The following is a 21,422-nucleotide window of genomic DNA, read 5'->3' on the forward strand; positions in this document are numbered from 1 at the left end:
TCATCATAGCGCTTGATGGTTTTTGCGACTGCACTTGAAGAATCTTTCAAAGTTCTTGAAATGTTCTTTATTGATGTCTTAAAGTAATGATGGACTGTCGTTTCTCTTTGCTTATTTGAGCTGTTCTTGCCATAATATTGGCTTGGTCTTTTACCAAATAGGGCTATCTTCTGTCTACCTTCTCACAACACAACTGATTGGCTCAAATGCATTAAGAAGGAAAGAAATTCCACAAATTTACTTTTAAGAAGGCACACCTGTTAATTGAAATGCATTCCAGGTGACTACCTCATGAAGCTGGTTGAGAGAATGCCAAGAGTGTGCAAAGCTGTCATCAAGGCAAAGAGTGGCTGTATGAAGAATCTAAAATGTAAAAAATAGTAAGAATGAAGAAAAACACTTGAATGAGTAGGTGTGACCAAACATTTCACTGGTAGTGTAGCTCTCAGTGTTTTTTCCCACCATTTTGATATAGTTCTCAGTGTTTTTCCCCACAATTTTGATATAGATCTCAGTGTTTTTCCCCACAATTTTGATATAGATCTGTGTTTTTTCCCACCATTTTGACATAGTTCTCAGTGTTTTTCCCCACAATTTTGATATAGATCTGTGTTTTTCCCCCACCATTTTCATATAGTTCTCAGTGTTTTTTCCCACAATTTTGATATACATCTCAGTGTTTTTTCCCACCACCTACAGTCAGTTTTCATCTATTCTTAGACCATATCTATCAATCTACATAGTGTATGTGAAGCCCTCTGCTCCACTAGGACCTAGAAGGAATAGGTTAAGTAAGTCCATCTATCTGTTCATCTAATTATTTGTTCTTCTTATCTGTGACAGGGGAGTTGTTCACCCTGGCCCAGCTGGACAGGGAGATGGTGATGGAGTATGATCTCGTAGTTAAAGCCACGGACGGCGGCGGTCGCTCCTGCCAGACAGACATCTTACTCGTGATCCAGGATATGAACGACAACCCTCCCAAGTTCTCCAACAACCACTATGAAGTCAGCGTGTTCGACAACACCACCGTCAGGACACCCATCGCTGTCATCTACGCCAAAGACCCTGACACTGGTAAGTCATATTGTTGAGATGAAATGAATAGAGTAGACGTTCCCATTCTGAGGGATAGTCTGAAGGGGCTTCTCTGATCTAGTTTTTCTATTTATATGGGCTAAAATCTATAGAATCAGCGTGACTGGAATGGACATTAACGTTCTGAGGTATGGTTTGAGGGGCTTTGTCTGATCTAGTAATTCTATTTCTATGGTAAAATCTCAATCTCCCCTTAACGTAGCAGAGGCTTTACTCCTATCTACGTCCCCAGGTCATAACATAGAGACTATTCTCCTATATACTTCCTGACCGCCACCCACCCATCCTTCATCCACATAATATTGAATGACCCTAAACTCACCCGCCCTGTGGATATATCCACTGGGACTGCGGGTTATGAGTCAACAAGCGCATCACTAATTAATGCATTGTAATTTGGATGGTGCCCTCATTGATCGTGTCCCCGCTTATAAATATCTGGGCATCTGGATTGACGAAAACCTATCTTTCAAAAAACATGTTGATAAATTGGTTAATTAAAATAGTATTCTTCTATAGGAACAGGTCCTGTCTTTTGTTAAATAGCAGAAAACAAATCATTGTCAACATTCATTCCGGCTTTAGACTATGGCAATATCGTCTATATGAATGCAGCTGCCAATACACTGAAACCATTGGATGCAGTTTACCACAGTGCACTACGCTTTATTAAGGGCAGCAGATTCAGGACTTATCACTGCATTCTGTATCAGAAAGCAGGCCGGCCCTCCTTGAAGTCTCGTAGATCGATGCATTGCACTCTTTTTGTGAATAAAGCCCTCTTGCATAAACTTCCGCCATACCTTACCTCATTGTTAACCTTCAGACGTATAAGTTACCAGACATGGAATCAGGGATGGCTAAACCTGGAGATCCCTTCAATATCTACTGAGTTAGGTCATTCTGTTTTTAGTTTTTTTTGCGTGGAATGATCTCCAAAAGCCCTTAAAGTTGGTTGAGTTGGTAGCCTGTAGTGCGATTCAGGCGGATGTTGGAGGGCCTTTTTACTAAAGAATGTGTTCGTTTCATTTGATTGTGTTTTGCTTTTCATGTATTGCGTAATTGATGTGTGTATACAGTGCAATGGGAAAGTATTCAGACCCTTTGACATTTTCCACATTTAGTTACGTAACAGCCTTATTCTAAAATGGATTAAATAGTTTTTTCCCTCATCAATCTACACACAATACCCTATAATGACAAAGCAAAAACAGGTTTTTAGACATTTTTGCAAATGTATTACAAATAAAAAATGGAAATATCACATTTACATAAGTATTCAGACCCTTTACTCAGTACTTTGTTGAAGCACCTTTGGCAGCGATTACAGCCTCAAGCCTTCTTGGGTATGACGCTACAAGCTTGGCACACCTGTATTTGGGGAGTTTCTCCCATTCTTCTCTGCAGATCCTCTCAAGCGCTGTCAGGTTGGATGGGGAGCGTCGCTGCAGAAACATCTCAAGGATGATCAATGGAAACAGGATGCACCTGAGCTCAATTTCGAGGATCTGAATACTTGTGTATTTTTGGCAAACATTTCTAACAACCTGTTTTCACTTTGTCATTATGGGGTATTCTGAGGAACAAGGCCACTCCTGTAGGTACAGAAACACATATCTAATAATATATTATTCTGAGGAACAAGGCCACTCCTGTAGGTACAGAAACACATATCTAATCATCTATTATTCTGAGGCTGTTTATTATGGCTGTTTATTATTGGAGTTTTCTTCATAATTGCACCTTGCATATTGTTTTGATACAGCGTTGATACGGCTATTACTCCTAGCTACATATTAAGTTACTACCTATTAGTATACTTTGGAAGAAACCCAAACTCCTTGTTCTAAACCAACCAGACTGACAATTCCTATTTTCCCCTCCTAGATATAAACTCTGAGGTGAAATACCATAGAGATAATAGTAGCCAGATAGTGTTCTGTCTCTATGTGAAATAGTCTCTGCTCAGGACAACCAGACTGACTCCTATTCTCTTCTCTCCTTCTGCAGGAATAAACTCTGAGGTGAAGTATTCTCTACTCGAGGACAACAGCGGCCACTTCTCATTAGAAGAGTTCTCTGGTATCCTGCGCCTGGAGAGGTCGCTGGCCGAAAACACCCGGTCGACCTTTGAACTCAAGGTCAAAGCCACCGACCGGGGGCTTCCCCGGCAACTGTACTCCGTTGCCACGGTTACGGTGCATGTTATGGACCTGAGCGACTACCAGCCGGTGTTCCTAAGCCAGGAGTACTCCGCCCGGATCCCAGAATCCACCCTGGTAGGGTCAGATGTCATCAGCGTCTCTGCCCTCACTAGAGACGGAACTGAGACGGAACCCATCGTCTACTCCATCGTCTCCGGCAACGAGGGGGGAAGGTTCTACCTGCACCCGGCAACTGGTAAGGTTCTGTTGCATCACTTCCAGGAGTTCCATGGGTTAGTAAGGTTCTGTTGCATCACTTCCAGGAGTTCCATGGGTTAGTAAGGTTCTGTTGCATCACTTCCAGGAGTTCCATGGGTTAGTAAGGTTCTGTTGCATCACTTCCAGGAGTTCCATGGGTTAGTAAGGTTCTGTTGCATCACTTCCAGGAGTTCCATGGGTTAGTAAGGTTCTGTTGCATCACTTCCAGGAGTTCCATGGGTTAGTAAGGTTCTGTTGCATCACTTCCAGGAGTTCCATGGGTTAGTAAGGTTCTGTTGCATCACTTCCAGGAGTTCCATGGGTTAGTAAGGTTCTGTTGCATCACTTCCAGGAGTTCCATGGGTTAGTAAGGTTCTGTTGCATCACTTCCAGGAGTTCCATGGGTTAGTAAGGTTCTGTGAGATTTCATAAGATTCCGTAAGGTTCCATAGAAGGTCTGCTTTCTATTGACACTCAGAAGTCATACATCAGAGCAGTTTTGCACAGCAAGGCAGAGAAATGACTGAAAGTACATTGTCACTGCCAGTGCACTGTTGATAGATTTTGTAAAGGTCCTGTTGTTATACACTGTACAGCGAACAGCCACTCTGGATGATTATAAAGTAGTCATTACTGTATTGTACCGCCTGGTCCTATATAATGTACCTCGTGATGCCACCACAAATGCAGGGAGTTTGTTTTCTCCCCTGATTTGTCTTGGTGTCCCTTCATTACAAATCTTCCTCATAGAGGTTGGTTGGACTGAGCCAAACCAATCTCTGTATTAGTTGTCAAACCATTCAGTAGCCAGGCTTGTCAGCAACTTAATCCACTGGTGTGTAGTTCCATCCCAGGAGTAATCACCCCATCACACAGCTGTTTTGATAGAATTGCCACATGTGTCAAAGTAAGGAAGTAGCTTTTTTAGCTATGTATTATATGTTTTGTCAATGGAGACAGACTTGGAAGGTTAATGTTATGTATTATATGTTTTATCTCCTGAGTGGCGCAGTGGTCTAAGGCTGTGCCACTAGAGATCCTGGTTCAAGTCCAGGCTCTGTCGCAGCCGGCCGCGACCGGGAGACCCATGGGCGGCGCACAATTGGTCCAGCGTCGTCCAAGGTAGGGGAGGGTTTGGCCGGCAGGGATGTGGGTTCGTTTCCCACGGGGGGCCAGTATGAAAAAATAAAATAAAATAAAAAATAAAAAAAACGTGTATGCATTCACTAACTGTAAGTCGCTCTGGATAAGAGCATCTGCTAAATGACTAAAATGTAAATAGGTTAATGCTATGTATTATATGTTTTATCAATGGAGACAGACTTGGAAGCTTAATGCTCTTTTCTTTTTTTACTTTGGTCTTAGCTAGTCACATGAAAGAGAACGTTTAGAGGAATTGTTGACTTACTTCAGAGTGGAGCCCTGCAGTATAACACAGTACATTGGGTTGTTTTCTTTAGTTAGTATAACTTCATTTCTTTTTCTCTCTCTTTTCTCATTGTGACATCAGCGAAAATCTGGTGGCACTTCCAACTGATTATTTGCTAGCTCAGTTCCAACATGACCATGAGTAGAGGTCAGGGTTGAAGTCAGACAATTCAGGAAGTAAACTGAAATTCTAATTCAATTATTGAAAAAGTGACATCTATTTTCAATGACTTCTCAAAAAGCTGAAAAAGGAGAAGCTATTTTTGGATTTGAAATTCAAATCACTTCCTGAATTGACTGACTTTGATTAAAATTGACCCAAACCCGTGCAGATGGTCATGTCTAGATGGGATACAGCTTTTGTCAAATTGACGTCAAAAGTAGATTTATTTTGCATGTTAGCTAACCCTTATCCTTTTCCTAACCTTAACTTGCTCAACAAACAGACAAGGTGAGGGTTAGCTGCTCAACAAACAGACAAGGTGAGGGTTAGCTGCTCAACAAACAGACAAGGTGAGGGTTAGCTGCTCAACAAACAGACAAGGTGAGGGTTAGCTCTAGAAGTATTTAACTAGCTCAACAAACAGAATCGTACCTGTGTGATATTATTGCACATGTTGAAACCTGGTGGGTTTTTAAAAGGAATGCAGGTGGCAGTTATGACTGTTTTTATGTTGTTATCTTCTCTTGAAGTGTGTTAACCAGATTGGCAGATGGCCCAGGAATCCAGGAACTAACTCTCTGCCCCATTTACATGTGGCTGTTTCTGTAGCAGAGAGATAGAGAGATGGAGGGAAGGAAGGAGATGGAGAAAGAGAGGGGGAAGTGGGAGAGAGAGGGGGGGAGGGCGAGAAGGAGAGGGGGGAGACAGAGAGAGTGAGGGGGTGAGAGAGTGAGAGAGTGAAAGAGAGAGAGAGAGAGAGGGGGGTGTAGGAGGGAGTATGAGAGAGAGAGAGAGAGAGAGAGAGAGAGAGAGAGAGAGAGAGAGAGAGAGAGAGAGAGAGAGAGAGAGAGAGAGAGAGAGAGAGAGAGAGAGACAGAGACAGAGACAGAGACAGAGACAGCAATGAAATGACAATGAATACCCAAATAGGGGAAAATTCTCTGGTGTTTGTTTTCAAGTCTGTTTCATATTAGTCATTTTAACATCAGCCTGTCGGCTGAGTACAACAGCAGTGACAGGTTCCCACCAGCGTACAGAACAGCAATAGATGGACCGTGGTGCATAAATCCAATGTACTGTACTGCTGCACTTTGTGGCTTTTGTAACCATAGCTACAGCAAGGGATGTTCAGTCAAAACTGTTCGCTGCTCTGGCACCCCAATGGTGGAACAAGCTCCCTCACGACGCCAGGACAGCGGAGTCACTCACCACCTTCCGGAGACATTTGAAACCCCACCTCTTTAAGGAATACCTGGGATAGGCTAAAGTATTCCTTCTAACCCCCCCCCCCCCCCCCCCCAAATTGTAAAGTGGTTATCCCACTGGCTATAGGGTGAACGCACCAATTTGTGAGTCGCTCTGGCTAAGAGCGTCTGCTAAATGACGTTAATGTGCCCTTGAGCAAGGCACTTAACCCTAATTGCTCCTGTAAGTCGCTCTGGTTAAGAGCGTCTGCTAAATGACTAAAATGTAAAATGTAAAATGTAAATGTTCAGATAACGTGAGACAAGCCAAATGTCGAATATTTCTAAAATCACGATCCATACCCAATATTATGGCAAACACCTTCCTGCTATGGACATCCCTTGTCTAAACTTAACCAATAAGAATTATTTCTGGCCTTGAGGCAGAGCTGTCCTTGGAACAAAGTAGAAAGGAAAACTCCAATCTGCTCAAGACATGTCCATGTCTCTACATCCTGGTACTGTAGTTACCTTGACATGTCCATGTCTCTACATCCTGGTACTGTAGTTACCAAGACATGTCCATGTCTCTACATCCTGGTACTGTAGTTACCTTGACATGTCCATGTCTCTACATCCTGGTACTGTAGTTACCTTGACATGTCCATGTCTCTACATCCTGGTACTGTAGTTACCAAGACATGTCCATGTCTCTACATCCTGGTACTGTAGTTACCTTGACATGTCCATGTCTCTACATCCTGGTACTGTAGTTACCAAGACATGTCCATGTCTCTACATCCTGGTACTGTAGTTACCAAGACATGTCCATGTCTCTACATCCTGGTACTGTAGTTACCTTGACATGTCCATGTCTCTACATCCTGGTACTGTAGTTACCTTGACATGTCCATGTCTCTACATCCTGGTACTGTAGTTACCTTGACATGTCCATGTCTCTACATCCTGGTACTGTAGTTACCTTGACATGTCCATGTCTCTACATCCTGGTACTGTAGTTACCTTGACATGTCCATGTCTCTACATCCTGGTACTGTAGTTACCTTGACATGTCCATGTCTCTACATCCTGGTACTGTAGTTACCTTGACATGTCCATGTCTCTACATCCTGGTACTGTAGTTACCTTGACATGTCCATGTCTCTACATCCTGGTACTGTAGTTACCTTGACATGTCCATGTCTCTACATCCTGGTACTGTAGTTACAGTTTTTTTTTATTGCTTAAGCACGATTTTCAAAACACTACACACAATTAGCACAACCACACACCCAATTAGCAAAACACTACAGATCCTTTGCAAAATTAAACACTCTTGTAAAAACTATACACTTCTTTTTTAAAAACCACACTTTGTTACCATATGAAACACACACGTTTCACATTACTATACTCTGTTTGCACGAGTTACACTCTGCTGTGATAAACCTAAAACACTTTTAGCACTTCTACTTCCCTATGATTAGAGTAGGCTACTCTCAACAAAGTACAAATATAATGTAAATTCACCAAACACTACACAAGACCAATGTTGCAGACTGAAGAAACTCATTTATTTCTCAACACGCCCAAAATGTTGACATGGAGATTCATAATACTGTAACCAAACGTCACTTTACGTATTGTAAGTTCAAAAAAATTACAAAAAATAACTAGACATTGTCTCTTCGCCTAGCTGGATCTGGCCAGAGAATTTCATCAACATCGCAGGCAATGTTGTCATTAGCAAGACACCTTGGAAAGAAACGTCTTGAATGACGAATCCATCCTTGTATTGCTGCTACCTCCATCTGGTCACAGGCCTCCTCCATGGCTTGGATGAGGGGTACCTCAGCCTGGAGACGGAGATCATATACCTTCCACCGCCATGCCGAGAAAAACTATTCTATAGGGTTGAGGAATGGAGAGTATGGTGGAAGATATAGGACGGTGAAATGTGGATGTTGCTGAAACCAGTTCTGAACCAGAGCAGAGCGGTGGAAAGACACATTGTCCCAGACAACAATGTATTGCATATGATCGATTTGATTTGCTGCTGTTATGTTGTGCAATTGGTCCAAGAATGTAAGTATGAGTGCTGTGTTGTAAGGGCCCATATGGGCATGGCGGTGGAGGACCCCATTCTGTGTAATGGCTGCACAGAGTGTTATATTACCCCCACGTTGCCCTGGGACATTGACTATAGCCCTGTGGCCAATGATGTTTCTTCCCCTCCTTCGTGTTCTCGTCAGGTTGAACCCAGCCTCATCTACGTAAATGAACTCATGCTGGATCTCCTCTCCATCCATTCGTAAAACTCTCTGAAAAACAGTGTCAGGCAAAATTGTGTAGTTCAGTGTAGATCTAGTATACATATTACAGTACAGTAAAAGATTATGAGACAGTATGCAAGATCACACTGCTAAAGTGAATACATACCTCTGCATAATCATGCCGCAGTCGTTTCACCCTTTCGGAATTGCGCTCGAAAGGCACTCGATAAATTTGCTTCATTTGAATATGTTTTTTTTTTAGGATGCGTGCCAGTGTTGATGTTGAGACCTGATGGATATCGTTGAAAATGGCGTGGTTATTGACAATGTTAGCTTGGAGCTGCTTGAGTGTTATAGCATTGTTGGCCAAAACCATGTTTACTATCTCCCTCTCTTGCTGTTCTGTGAACATAGGAGGCCTTCCCCCTTGTCGTCCCTGACCCTCAATCCTATGTAGAAAAAAAAACAGTATACAATAGTACAGTAATTTCACAGGAAAAGGTAACAGAAGTGCTGATAGTGCATAGAATATAGTACTGTAAGCAGTTACTGAAACCGTGCAGATGTTTTTGATATGATGATATTTTTACAATACCTATTTTCCAGTCGAAATGTTCTCATCACACTTGCCACTGTATATCGGCTTAGATTTGGCTGTACTCGCAGTCCAGCCTCCCTCAGCGTCAGGCCGTGGTTGACAATGTGGTCAACCAGTGTTGCGCGGATCTCATTTGTCAGATTCGGTCCTCTTTGAGCACCTTCTTCTCTTCCTCTTCCTCTTCCTCCTCCTCCTCCTCCTCCTCCTCCTCCTCCTCCTCCTCCTCCTCCTCCTCGTCTTACTCTTTCTCTGACTCTTTCCATTGTGCTTGAAGACCGATGAACTCACCTGCTGCTTTTTATAGTGCTTATACACCTGATTGGTGTGTCTACAATTAAGCAAACGAGTGTTTGCACACCTGATGACTGTGTTGAACCAATTGGTTGGACGGTGTGGTAATTTGACAGTCAGTGCTTTGGTATTGCAAGGACGTGATTTCATGATATATTTTTGTGTGTAATGTATGTTAAGTGTGTTTAGTGTTTTGCAAATCACTGTGTGTAGAGTTTTGCAACAAGTGTAAGGTTGACAATGTGCTTATAGTTGTGCAAATATGGGCTGATGTTTTGCTTCTTGAGTGTAAGGTTTTGCTAATAGTGTACTACTTTTAATTTTAGTGTGTAAGCAATCCAAAAAAACTGTACCTTGGGCTGGAACAGATGTACGTTTTAGAATGTCCATGTCTCTACATCCTGGTACTGTAGTTACCTTGACATGTCCATGTCTCTACATCCTGGTACTGTAGTTACCTTGACATGTCCATGTCTCTACATCCTGGTACTGTAGTTACCTTGACATGTCCATGTCTCTACATCCTGGTACTGTAGTTACCTTGACATGTCCATGTCTCTACATCCTGGTACTGTAGTTACCTTGACATGTCCATGTCTCTACATCCTGGTACTGTAGTTACCAAGACATGTCCATGTCTCTACATCCTGGTACTGTAGTTACCTTGACATGTCCATGTCTCTACATCCTGGTACTGTAGTTACCTTGACATGTCCATGTCTCTACATCCTGGTACTGTAGTTACCTTGACATGTCCATGTCTCTACATCCTGGTACTGTAGTTACCTTGACATGTCCATGTCTCTACATCCTGGTACTGTAGTTACCTTGACATGTCCATGTCTCTACATCCTGGTACTGTAGTTACCTTGACATGTCCATGTCTCTACATCCTGGTACTGTAGTTACCTTGACATGTCCATGTCTCTACATCATGGTACTGTAGTTACCTTGGGCTGGAACAGATGTATGTTTTAGAATGCCCATTTCTCTACATCCTGGTACTATTTACAGGTAGCACCCAACACCTGTTTGACTGCGAGGCCAATGACTAGATTTATGTTTTTTGGAAACAGAACACACACACAATCAGATAAGAGCTGACAAAAAAACCACAAGGTGGAAACATGTCAGCGTTTTGTTTTTAATAAAAGAGCACCACAAGATTAATTGATTACATTGTTGCTGTGGTCATGTTTGGAAATTGCTGTAATTTTTCAAATTTTTTTGAAGGCTCAGAACATATACTCAAAACCCACATCTGTCAACCCAGGGCTGTGTTAGTGTGCACAAGACCACGTTAACACGGCTGTCAGATAAATGAATATGGTTTGTGTTGTGTGTTTTTTCAGGTGTTCTGGCACTGAATGGCTCTTTGGACTTTGAGTTGTGTCGTGAATACTACCTGTCAGTGGAGGGGACGAGAGGCAAGTCGACTCTGAGTGACATCACCATGGTGATTATCAACATCACAGATGTCAATGACAACGCGCCCGTGTTCGGACAGAGAGACTACAGAGCTGACATCTCAGAGGACCTGTCGCCTGGCGATTTGGTGATGCAGGTAGCTATCACTCTCAACTGTCAACTGTCACTTTAGAAACCAGTGATTGTAATACACAATTCAATGTGTTCAATGACAAGTAATTTTCCAGAGGGGACTATGAAAGTTGTTTTGAATTTGAATTTGGCATTTGGACAGCAACACATCAAAGTACTTAGAGAAAATGGCAGTTTGGTTGAGCTAATAATAATACTACTGTCATTTCTTTCAAGCAGCTCAGTTCAATTAGGCTTACTGTTCACTCTTCTCTCCCCACTCCTCTCTCCCCTCTCTTCTCTCTCCCCTCTTCTCTCACTCTCTTCTCTCTCCTCTCCCCCCTCTCTCCTCTCTTCTCCCCCTCTCTTCTCTCTCCTCTCCCCCCTCTCCCCCTCTTCTCTCCCCCTCTTCTCTTCCTCTCTTCTCTCCCCCTCTCCTCTCCCCTTCTCCTCTCCCCCTCTTCTCTCTCCTCTCTTCTCTTCCCACTCTTCTCTTCCCCCTCTTCTCTCTCCTCTCTCCTCTCTTCTCCCCCTCTCTTCTCTCTCCTCTCCCCCCTCTCCCCCTCTTCTCTCCCCCTCTTCTCTTCCCCTCTCCTCTCCCCTTCTCCCCTCCCCCTCTTCTCTCCCCTCTCTTCTCTCTCCTCTCTTCTCTTCCCCCTCTTCTCTCTCCCCTCTCTTCTCTCCCCTCTCTTCTCTCTCCTCTCTCCTCTCTTCTGTCCCCTCTCTTCTCTTCCCCCTCTTCTCTCTCCTCTCTTCTCTCTTCTCACCCCTCTCTTCTCTCTCCTCTCCCCTCTCTTCTCTCCCCTCTCTTCTCTCCCCTCTCTTCTCTTCCCACTCTTCTCTTCCCCCTCTTCTCTCTCCCCTCCTCTCTCTTCTCTCCCCATCTTCTCTCTCCTCTCTCCCCTCTCTTCTCTCCCCTCTCTTCTCTCCCCTCTCTTCTCCCCTTCTCCTCTCCCCCTCTTCTCTCCCCTCTCTTCTCTCTCCTCTCTTCTCTTCCCCCTCTTCTCTCTCCCGTCTCTTCTCTCCCCTCTCTTCTCTCTCCTCTCTTCTGTCCCCTCTCTTCTCTTCCCCCTCTTCTCTCTTCTCTCCCCTCTCTTCTCTCTCCTCTCTTCTCTCCCCTCTCTTCTCTCCCCTCTCTTCTCTTCCCACTCTTCTCTTCCCCCTCTTCTCTCTCCCCTCCTCTCCCCTCTCTTCTCTCCCCCTCTTCTCTTCCCACTCTTCTTTTCCCACTCTTCTTTTCCCCCTCTTCTCTTCTCTCTCCTCTCTTCTCTTCCCCTCTTCTCTCTCCTCTCTTCTCTTCCCCCTCTCCTCTCCCCCTCTTCTCTCCCCCCTCTTCTCTTCCCCCTCTCCTCTCCCCCTCTTCTCGCCCCCCTCTTCTCTCTCCTCTCTTCTCTCCCCCCTCTTCTCTCCCCTTCTTCTCTCTCCTCTCTTCTCTCCCCCTCTTCTCTTTCCTCTATTCTCTCCCCCCTGCTCTCTCCCCCTCCTCTCTTCTCTCTCCTCTCTCCCCCCTCCTCTTTTCTCTCCCCCCTCTTCTCTTCTCTCCCCCCTCCTCTCTCCCCCCTCCTCTCTCCCCCCTCCTCTCTTCTCTCCCCCCTCTTCTCTTCTCTCCCCACTCTTCTCTTCTCTCTCCTCTCTTCTCTCCCCCCTCTTCTCTTCTGCCCCTTTGCCCTCCTTCCCCTCTGTTCTCACTCCAAGGTGACAGCCAACGACCTGGATGGGCCATTGAACAACCTTATCCACTATTCCATCTCCAGTGGAGACCCTCAGGGTCAGTTCAGCATCGACCCTCGCAGTGGAGAGATCATAGTCAGTGCTACACTGGACAGAGAGGAGGTGAGGGGGGTTTAGTTTGGGCTTTTATATGGGAAAGGAATCACCTGGAATAGTTGAAAAAACTGCTCAGAACAGGGTTCGCTGGAGATGCACTGTTGAAGCCCTTTGCTTTAAAAGGAGCCAAGAGAAAGAAGTCTAGAAAGTAGTAGAACACTAATGTCCTGTATCTAACTGGTCCCTCTCCCTCTCCCAGATCACTCACACTAATATCCTGTATCTAACTGGTCCCTCTCCCAGATCACTCACACTAATATCCTGTATCTAACTGGTCTCTCTCCCTCTCCCAGATCACTCACACTAATATCCTGTATCTAACTGGTCTCTCTCCCTCTCCCAGATCACTCACACTAATATCCTGTATCTAACTGGTCTCTCTCCCTCTCCCAGATCACTCACACTAATATCCTGTATCTAACTGGTCCCTCTCCCTCTCCCAGATCACTCACACTAATATCCTGTATCTAACTGGTCTCTCTCCCTCTCCCAGATCACTCACACTAATATCCTGTATCTAACTGGTCTCTCTCCCTCTCCCAGATCACTCACACTAATATCCTGTATCTAACTGGTCTCTCTCCCTCTCCCAGATCACTCACTACTCTCTGACGGTATCTAACTGGTCTCTCTCCCTCTCCCAGATCACTCACACTAATATCCTGTATCTAACTGGTCCCTCTCCCAGATCACTCACACTAATATCCTGTATCTAACTGGTCTCTCTCCCTCTCCCAGATCACTCACACTAATATCCTGTATCTAACTGGTCTCTCTCCCTCTCCCAGATCACTCACTACTCTCTGACGGTCCAAGCAGCTGATGAGGGAGACCCTCCTCTGTCTACCGCGGTCCAAGTGACCTTGACCGTGTCCGATGTCAACGACAACCCACCTATCTTCTCCCAGATCAAACACAACCTGGTCCTTCAGGTACCAACACAGGCCACTTCACCTTACACACACACACACCGTTTCCCTCTATCTCCCTCTACACGATCAGCATCCTAACAGCTGGCTATCCTTGGCTGCATCTACACACCAGGAAGGCAGGAGTGGAATGGTCGAGAGCTGAAGAACCAATCAGGCTTGTGCTGTGACTTTTGGCTAATTCATATTCAAGATCATTTATTGATTAATTACTGGAATAATTAATTGATTTAATTGATTTAATTAATGTGGTTATCCTATCCAAATTAATCTAAGAGGGGCACCATTAAGGGTTTGATATATAGAGAGACCCTTGAATGAACTCTATCAGTAGTTATCATTAACCGGTATACCATTAATCCTATATCAACAATAGTCTTAATCAACAGTCAATTTACTATGTTCTCACTCTAAAACTTCATCAAGCTCTGTAACCCTAATAACCCAATGAACTCAATGTCGCAAATAATTAATTCAAGGTTTTATTTACTAGACAAAAATAAGTAGGAAATGAGGTAGTTAACAGATACAATATAGTTGCAGGGTATAATGGGATACAGTGGCTTGCCAAACTATTCACCCCCCTTGGCATTTTTCCTATTTTGTTGCTGTCAATGTCTGGGTGAAGTGGTGAAACGGAATCAGGCGCAGGACACAGAACTTAGAAATGAATGGATTTACTAAAACAAAAGTAAACCATAACAAACCCTCCACGCAGGGAAGAGCAGCACAACAGCTCCCCAAACGACGTAAAACAACGGACAATCACGCACAAACCCAGGAGGGAAAACAGAGGTAATTATAGGGAAAAAAATAAGCATAATGGGTAACAGGTGTGAATAATAAAGACAAGACTAGTGTAACACAGAAACATCGATCGGTGGCAGCTAGTACTCCGGTGACGACAAACGCCGAAGCCTGCCCGAGCAAGGAGGAGGGGCAGCCTCGGCTGTATTCATGACAGTTGCCTTACAACCTGGAATTAAAATGGATTTTTTGGGGGTTTGTATCATTTGATTTACACAACATGCCTACCACTTTGAAGATGCAAAATATTTTTTTGGGTGAAACAAACAAGAAATATGACAATATAAATGAAACTTGAGCATGCATCACTACACTATTTAGTGCCATCCATCATTCATTCAATTCTGACCAGTTTCCCAGTCCCTGCCGATGAAAAACATCCCCACAGCATGATGCTGCCACCACCATGCTTCACTGTGGCGATGGTGTTCTCGGGGTGATGAGAGGTGTTGGGTTTGCGCCAGACATAGCATTTTCCTTGATGGCCAAAAACTTCAATTTTAGTCTCATCTGACCAGAGTACCTTCTTTGATATGTTTGGGGAGTCTCCCACATGCCTTTTGGCGAACACCAAACGTGTTTGTTTATTTTTTTCTTTAAGCAATGGCTTTTTTCTGGCCACTCTTCCGTAAAGCCCAGCTCTGTGGAGTGTACAGCTTAAAGTGGTCCTATGGACAGATACTCCAATCTCCCCTGTGGAGCTTTGCAGCTCCTTCAGGGTTATCTTTGGTCTCTTTGTTGCCTCTCCGATTAATGCCCTCCTTGCCTGGTCCGTGAGTTTTGGTGGGCGGCCCTCTCTTGGCAGGTTTGTTGTGGTGCCATATTCTTTAAATTTTTTAATAATGGATTTAATGGTGCTCCGTGGGATGTTCAAAGTTTCAGATATTTTTTTATAACCCAACCCTGATCTGTACTTCTCCACAACTTTGTCCCTGACCTGTTTGGAGAGCTCCTTGGTCTTCATGGTGCCGCTTGCTTGGTGGTGCCCCTTGCTTAGTGGTGTTGCAGACTCTGGGGCCTTTCAGAACAGGTGTATATATACTGAGATCATGTGACAGATCATGTAACACTTAGATTGCACACAGGTGGACTTTATTTAACTAATTCTGTGACTTCTGAAGGTAATTGGTTGCACCATATCTTATTTAGGGGCTTCATAGCAAAGGGGGTGAATACATATGCATGCACCACTTTTCCGTTATTTATTTTTTTGAATTCTTTGAAACAAGTACTTTTTTTCATTTCACTTCACCAATTTGGACTATTTTGTGTATGTCCATTACATGAAATCCAAATAAAAATGTATTTAAATTACAGGTTGTAATGCAACAAAATAGGAAAAACACCAAGGGGGATGAACACTTTTGCAAGGCACTGTATGAGCGTATTACTCTGTAAAACGAGGAATGCATTTACTCAATTCAGCTAATAGGCTTTATTAGCTATGTAAGAATTAACACTCAAACAATGACAGTGTACATGAAACACATGATACATTACAGAATACACTGAGTAAATGACTACCAACTAAATAAGACTTAACATGGTTACACATGTCTGATACACACAGGAGCTTGCTAACAAGTTCTCAAAATATGAGCAAAAATCACTGTCCTTTTAACCAAATTCAAGCAGGAACTCACCCCCAACCTGAATTTACATTTCGTAGCACTTTCCTAGTAAAAACAATAGACAGGAACAACACATCCAGATTCTAATCTAATCAACCCAATTTAAATAATAGGAGTCCACATCTGTGTCGCTCCTCTTTGAACTATCCGCCGTCCGATGAACAGAATAACACAGGTTCTCTGTAACAAATAAATCCACACAACTTACTTACAGCACAATAACATGTATAAAAATGCATAGCTCTTTATGAACTCTTGAAACAATCCAAACATGACAATTTAATTCACACAGTAACATTTATTTACTAGCGTCAGTTTCCCCAGGACTTCCGTGGGAACGTCTCATCCCAGAGTTTTGCAACGGCAAAGGTGTGAGATGCAAATACACGGCCGTCCATCCGGACAATGCCATATTGAATCAACACGCCAGGCTGGCGTCAGCATGTCACTAGAGGCATCTTCATCACTGGCCTTCATCCTCCTCCTTCACATTTGTTCACTCTCTCTATTTTCTATTAGCCTTATCTCTGCCAACACGGCACTGTGTTTCAGTGACCTGTTCCAGCAGTCTCAACTGAAATGGAACGATCTGAGGAGAAGGTTAGGTGTGTGTGCTTGCTCTGCCAAATTGTAGCACATTGCACATACACACTATGGTTTGAGATCATCTTCTTTCCAGCACTCAGCCAAGCACTGTAGCATTCAGGGCAGGTGGAAACTTCAGGCATTCGCCCTGTAGCATTCAGGGCAGGTGGAAACTTCCAGCATTCACTGGAAACCTTTTAAATGTTTCACTCTTCGAGATAAGATCAGAAAGTTTTTGCAATGTAGTAAAATCACTAGGGGCTGTCTTGTTTTAGCCCCTTGTGGAAACGAGGTGTCATGGAAGGCTTGACCTAGTTCGTATGATAGCATGACTACATAGCTAATGATGCTACCGTATGTTCCTTGTCAGGAGGGCGAGGCCATTGGTAGCAGCATCCTCCAGCTGGTGGTCACAGACAGAGACACCCCTCAGAATGGACCTCCCTTCACTTTCCACATCGTGTCTGGGAACGAGGACCGCCGCTTCCACGTGGACCAGGGAGGCCTGTTGTCCATCTCTGCCCCTCTGAAGAAGAAGATCAAGCCACAGCACCTACTGAAAATACAGGTAACGAATAATCCTGTAACAAAACGGATCCCTGCTGGCAAAACATATTTACCTGGTTGTAATCTGTTTATCTGAGACTTACAGTTGAAGTCGGAAGTTTACATACACTTAGGTTGGAGTCATTAAAACTCGTTTTCCAACCACTCCACACATTTCTTGTTAACAAACTGTAGTTTTGGCAAGTCGGTTAGGACATCTACTTTGTGCATGACACAAGTAATTTTTCCAACAATTGTTTACAGACAGATTATTTCACTTATAATTCACTGTATCACAATTCCAATGGGTCAGAAGTGTACATACACTTAATTGACTGTGCCTTTAAACAGCTTGGAAAATTCCAGAAAATGAGGTCATGGCTTTAGAAACTTCTGATAGGCTAATTGACATAATTTGAGTCAATTGGAGGTGTACCTGTGGATGTATTTCAAGGCCTACCTTCAAACTCAGTGCCTTTTTGCTTGACATCATGGGAAAATCAAAAGAAATCAGCCAAGACCTCCGAAAAAAAATTGTAGACCTCCACAAGTCTGGTTCATCCTTGGGAGCAATTTCCAAACGCCTGAAGGTACCACGTTCATCTGTACAAACAATAGTACACAAGTATAAACACCATGGGACCACGCAGCCGTCACACCGCTCAGGAAGGAGACGCGTTCTCTCTCCTAGAGATTAACGTACTTTGGTGTGAAGATGCTGGAGGAAACAGGTACAACAGTAAAACGAGTCCTATATCGACATAACCTGAAAGGCCGCTCAGCAAGGAAGAAGCCACTGCTCCAAAACCGCCATAAAAAAGCCAGACTACGGTTTGCAACTGCACATGGGGACAAAGATCGTACTTTTTGGAGAAATGTCCTCTGGTCTGATGAAACAAAAATAGAACTGTTTGGCCATAATGACCATCGTTATGTTTGGAAGAAAAAGGGGGGCTTGCAAGCCGAAGAACACCATTCAAACCGTGAAGCACGTGTGTGGCAGCATCATGCTTTGGGGGTGCTTTGCTGCAGGAGGGACTGGTGCACTTCACAAAATGGATGGCATCATGAGGAAGGAAAATTATGTGGATATATTGAAGGAACATCTCAAGACATCAATCAGGAAGTTAAAGCTTGGTCGCAAATGTGTCTTCTAAATGGACAATGACCCCAAGCATACTTCCAAAGTTGTGGCAAAATGGCTTAAGGACAACGAAGTCAAGGTATTGGAGTGGCCATCACAAAGCCCTGACCTCAATCCTATAGAAAATGTGTTGGCAGAACTGAAAAAGCATGTGCGAGCAAGGAGGCCTACAAACCTGATGTAGTTACACCAGCACTGTCAGGAGGAATGGGCCATAATTCACCCAATTTACTGTGGGAAGCTTGTGGAAGGCTACCCAGAAACGTTTGACCCAAGTTAAACAATTTAAAGGCAATGCTACCAAATACTAATTGAGTGTATGTAATCTTCTGACCCACTGGGAATGTGATGAAAGAAATAAAAGCTGAAATAAATCATTCTCTCTACTATTATTCTCTCATTTCACATTCTTAAAATAAAGTGGTGATCCAAACTGACCTAAAACAGGGAATTCTTACTGGGATTAAATGTCAGGAATTGTGAAAAACTGAGTTTAAATGTATTTGGCTAAGGTGTATGTAAACTTCCGACTTCAACTGTACATGCCTACTGGTTATTTGGGATGTCAAAATGGACTCAAACTTTCTACATACACAGTACTAGCAGATACTGACATTAGCAGATACTGACATTAGCAGATACTGACATTAGATAATGTATGCTTCTATTCATGTCCTTACCTTAGGTGACAGACAGCGGTCACCCTCCTCTCTCCTCCATCTGTGTGGTGAAGATCAACGTCACTGAGCAGAGCAAGTACCCTCCTTCGGTGATGCCCCTGGAAGTCTTCATCAGCACCACAGGAGACAGCTTCTCCAACCGAGTCATAGGCAAGCTCCATGCCTCCGACCAGGACCTGCATGACATCCTACACTACAAGCTGGTCTCGGAGTCTCCCGGTGGGGGAGACCCAGGGCCGAGCTCAGGCCCCTCTGGAGGCCTCTCCAGGTTCTCTGTGGACCTGGTGGATGGGAAGATCTGGGCCGACGAAGACCTGAAACCTGGTCTCTACTCCCTCAATGTCAGCGTCTCCGATGGGAAGTTCAGCGTGTGGGCCGGGGTGAAGGTCCATGTGTGGAAACCCACCCAGCAGGCCCTGGACGCAGGGCTCACTCTGCAGCTGGATGGGCTTTCCCCGGAGGAGTTCCTGGGGCACCACTGGAGAGGCCTCCAGAGGAGTCTCAGCACAGCCCTGGGTATAACCAGGCAAGACCTCCATCTGGTGAGCCTACAGCAGCAACCCAACTCCCTGGTCCTGGATGTTCTGCTGCTATGGAGGCCACATGGTGGAACTGTAGAACCGTTACCAACCAACCGGCTGGCAGGGATCATCGCTGACATAGAAGACTCGTTGGGACTGAGTGTTCTCAGGGTGCATCATAATGGGTGTCTAGGGACAGAATGCCCTCCTAGAGGATGCAGGAACTCAGTCCAGATGAGAGGGGAGAGGCTGAGCCACTACGCCACAGCCAGGGCCGGCTTCATCACCCCACAACACACCTGGGAGAGTGTCTGCTCCTGCAACGGTAGGTGTAACGGAGGTGGTTTGGTGGCTCGTCAAGGTTACTTATCAAGCTTGTGTGAGACGTGCCCGAGACGTGAAGAATTGCATTAGCTCGCCAAGTCAATGCCTAGGCTTTGGTATAGTGGGCTAACGCGTACTTTGAGCACACAGTAGACCTGGGTTTGAACCCTATCTGTCAAATAGGCTCCGACCTCTCTATGATCATAGTAGGCGCCTGAAGTCACCCCCTTCATGATCTAACTCACTTCACATTCCTACGGGGATTAGCTGGGTGCAGAAGGCAGCTTGGGGCCTCCAGGATAGTACTAGTGATTATCTGCTTGTTGTGGGTCTTTTGTTGTCTGCCTGGCAGACATATTTAGTGGAGGTATTCCGTTGAGGTTATCACCTCTTTATTTAGACTGTTTTGGCTAAACCCAAAGCCTCAACAAACCAAATATAGTATCTCTAGGAAAGCGCCATGGAAGATCTGAGGCTGAAACAAAATACATGAGGGAATTTATTTTTATTTTATTACATTATTTGTATGAACTTTGAAAGATTCCTACATGAAAGTCTGTTTGATCAAGCAGATTTTGATTATGAGAACAAATTTGAGTGACTATTCCTCAGATAGGCCAGATAGTCATCCACAATGAGTGTTTTAAATATTAGGCCTACATGTTAACTAGACGTGTTCTTGACGAAATCACACAAATCACATTTAAACATTTGCACTGTTTTTCCAACTTCAGAGTCTGCCGTGAGTTTTGACGGGAATGGCTATCTGAAATACCTGTACCCGACGGAGGAGGAGGAGAATCAGAACTTCCGTCTCTCTCTTCACATCAAGACCTTCCAGCAACAAGGCATTGTCATGAATACCAATGCAACCAACTGGGGGACCTTGACGGTATTGTAAAGCTCACATGCATTCATTATTATCAGAGATCAAGAAACACACATTGTTATTTGCTTTTGCAGTCTCTCGTAGCTCATTCAATCAGTTCAATGTGATTTACAGCCCATTTTACATCAGTGCTTTACAATATCATGCATACAATTGTAAATTGCATTGCACTACATTATAATCAGAGATCATAAAAGCAACATATTCATTTTCCTTGGCTTTCCCCCAGTACTGTTGCAGACATTGTGTTTATAGAATATATGCCCTAATCTAAATGCCTGATTGCATATCAGAGGGCTGTGTTTATCTGGAAGAGAACATTCCGGTGTGGATTCCAGGATCAATCACACTGGTCTCTTATCACATCAGTCACTCTGCTGGCTTTGTCTGTGTCAGTTGATCAATGGGACTTTTTAACTGATCCAACCGTGTTGTGGTGAGGGCTGTCTCCATCTCCATGTCCCCGTTTCCATCAGTTCTTTCATAGCCTGGTCCCAGATCTGTTTTCTGCCTTGACAAACTCAATACTCTGAGTTTAATTTTTTTTTTTTTTTTAAAGGACC

At 44.1% G+C, this 21,422-nt stretch overlaps 1 protein-coding gene across 1 annotated transcript in view; it reads left to right on the forward strand.

Annotated features, from left to right (window-relative positions):
- The window catches only part of LOC311108017 (protocadherin Fat 2-like), a 76,295-nt gene that overhangs the window by 42,270 nt on the left and 12,603 nt on the right, over positions 1-21,422 (forward strand). The window contains exons 16-23 of the mRNA XM_084150652.1: positions 844-1,077; positions 3,109-3,498; positions 10,790-11,001; positions 12,672-12,809; positions 13,592-13,735; positions 17,126-17,323; positions 19,131-19,971; positions 20,705-20,862. Coding sequence (XP_084006778.1) covers positions 844-1,077; positions 3,109-3,498; positions 10,790-11,001; positions 12,672-12,809; positions 13,592-13,735; positions 17,126-17,323; positions 19,131-19,971; positions 20,705-20,862 — 2,315 coding nt within the window. The remainder of the gene's footprint in view (positions 1-843; positions 1,078-3,108; positions 3,499-10,789; positions 11,002-12,671; positions 12,810-13,591; positions 13,736-17,125; positions 17,324-19,130; positions 19,972-20,704; positions 20,863-21,422) is intronic.

The sequence above is a fragment of the Coregonus lavaretus genome (genome assembly GCF_964263955.1).
Source record: "Coregonus lavaretus genome assembly, chromosome: 32".
NCBI classification, from domain to species: domain Eukaryota; kingdom Metazoa; phylum Chordata; class Actinopteri; order Salmoniformes; family Salmonidae; genus Coregonus; species Coregonus lavaretus.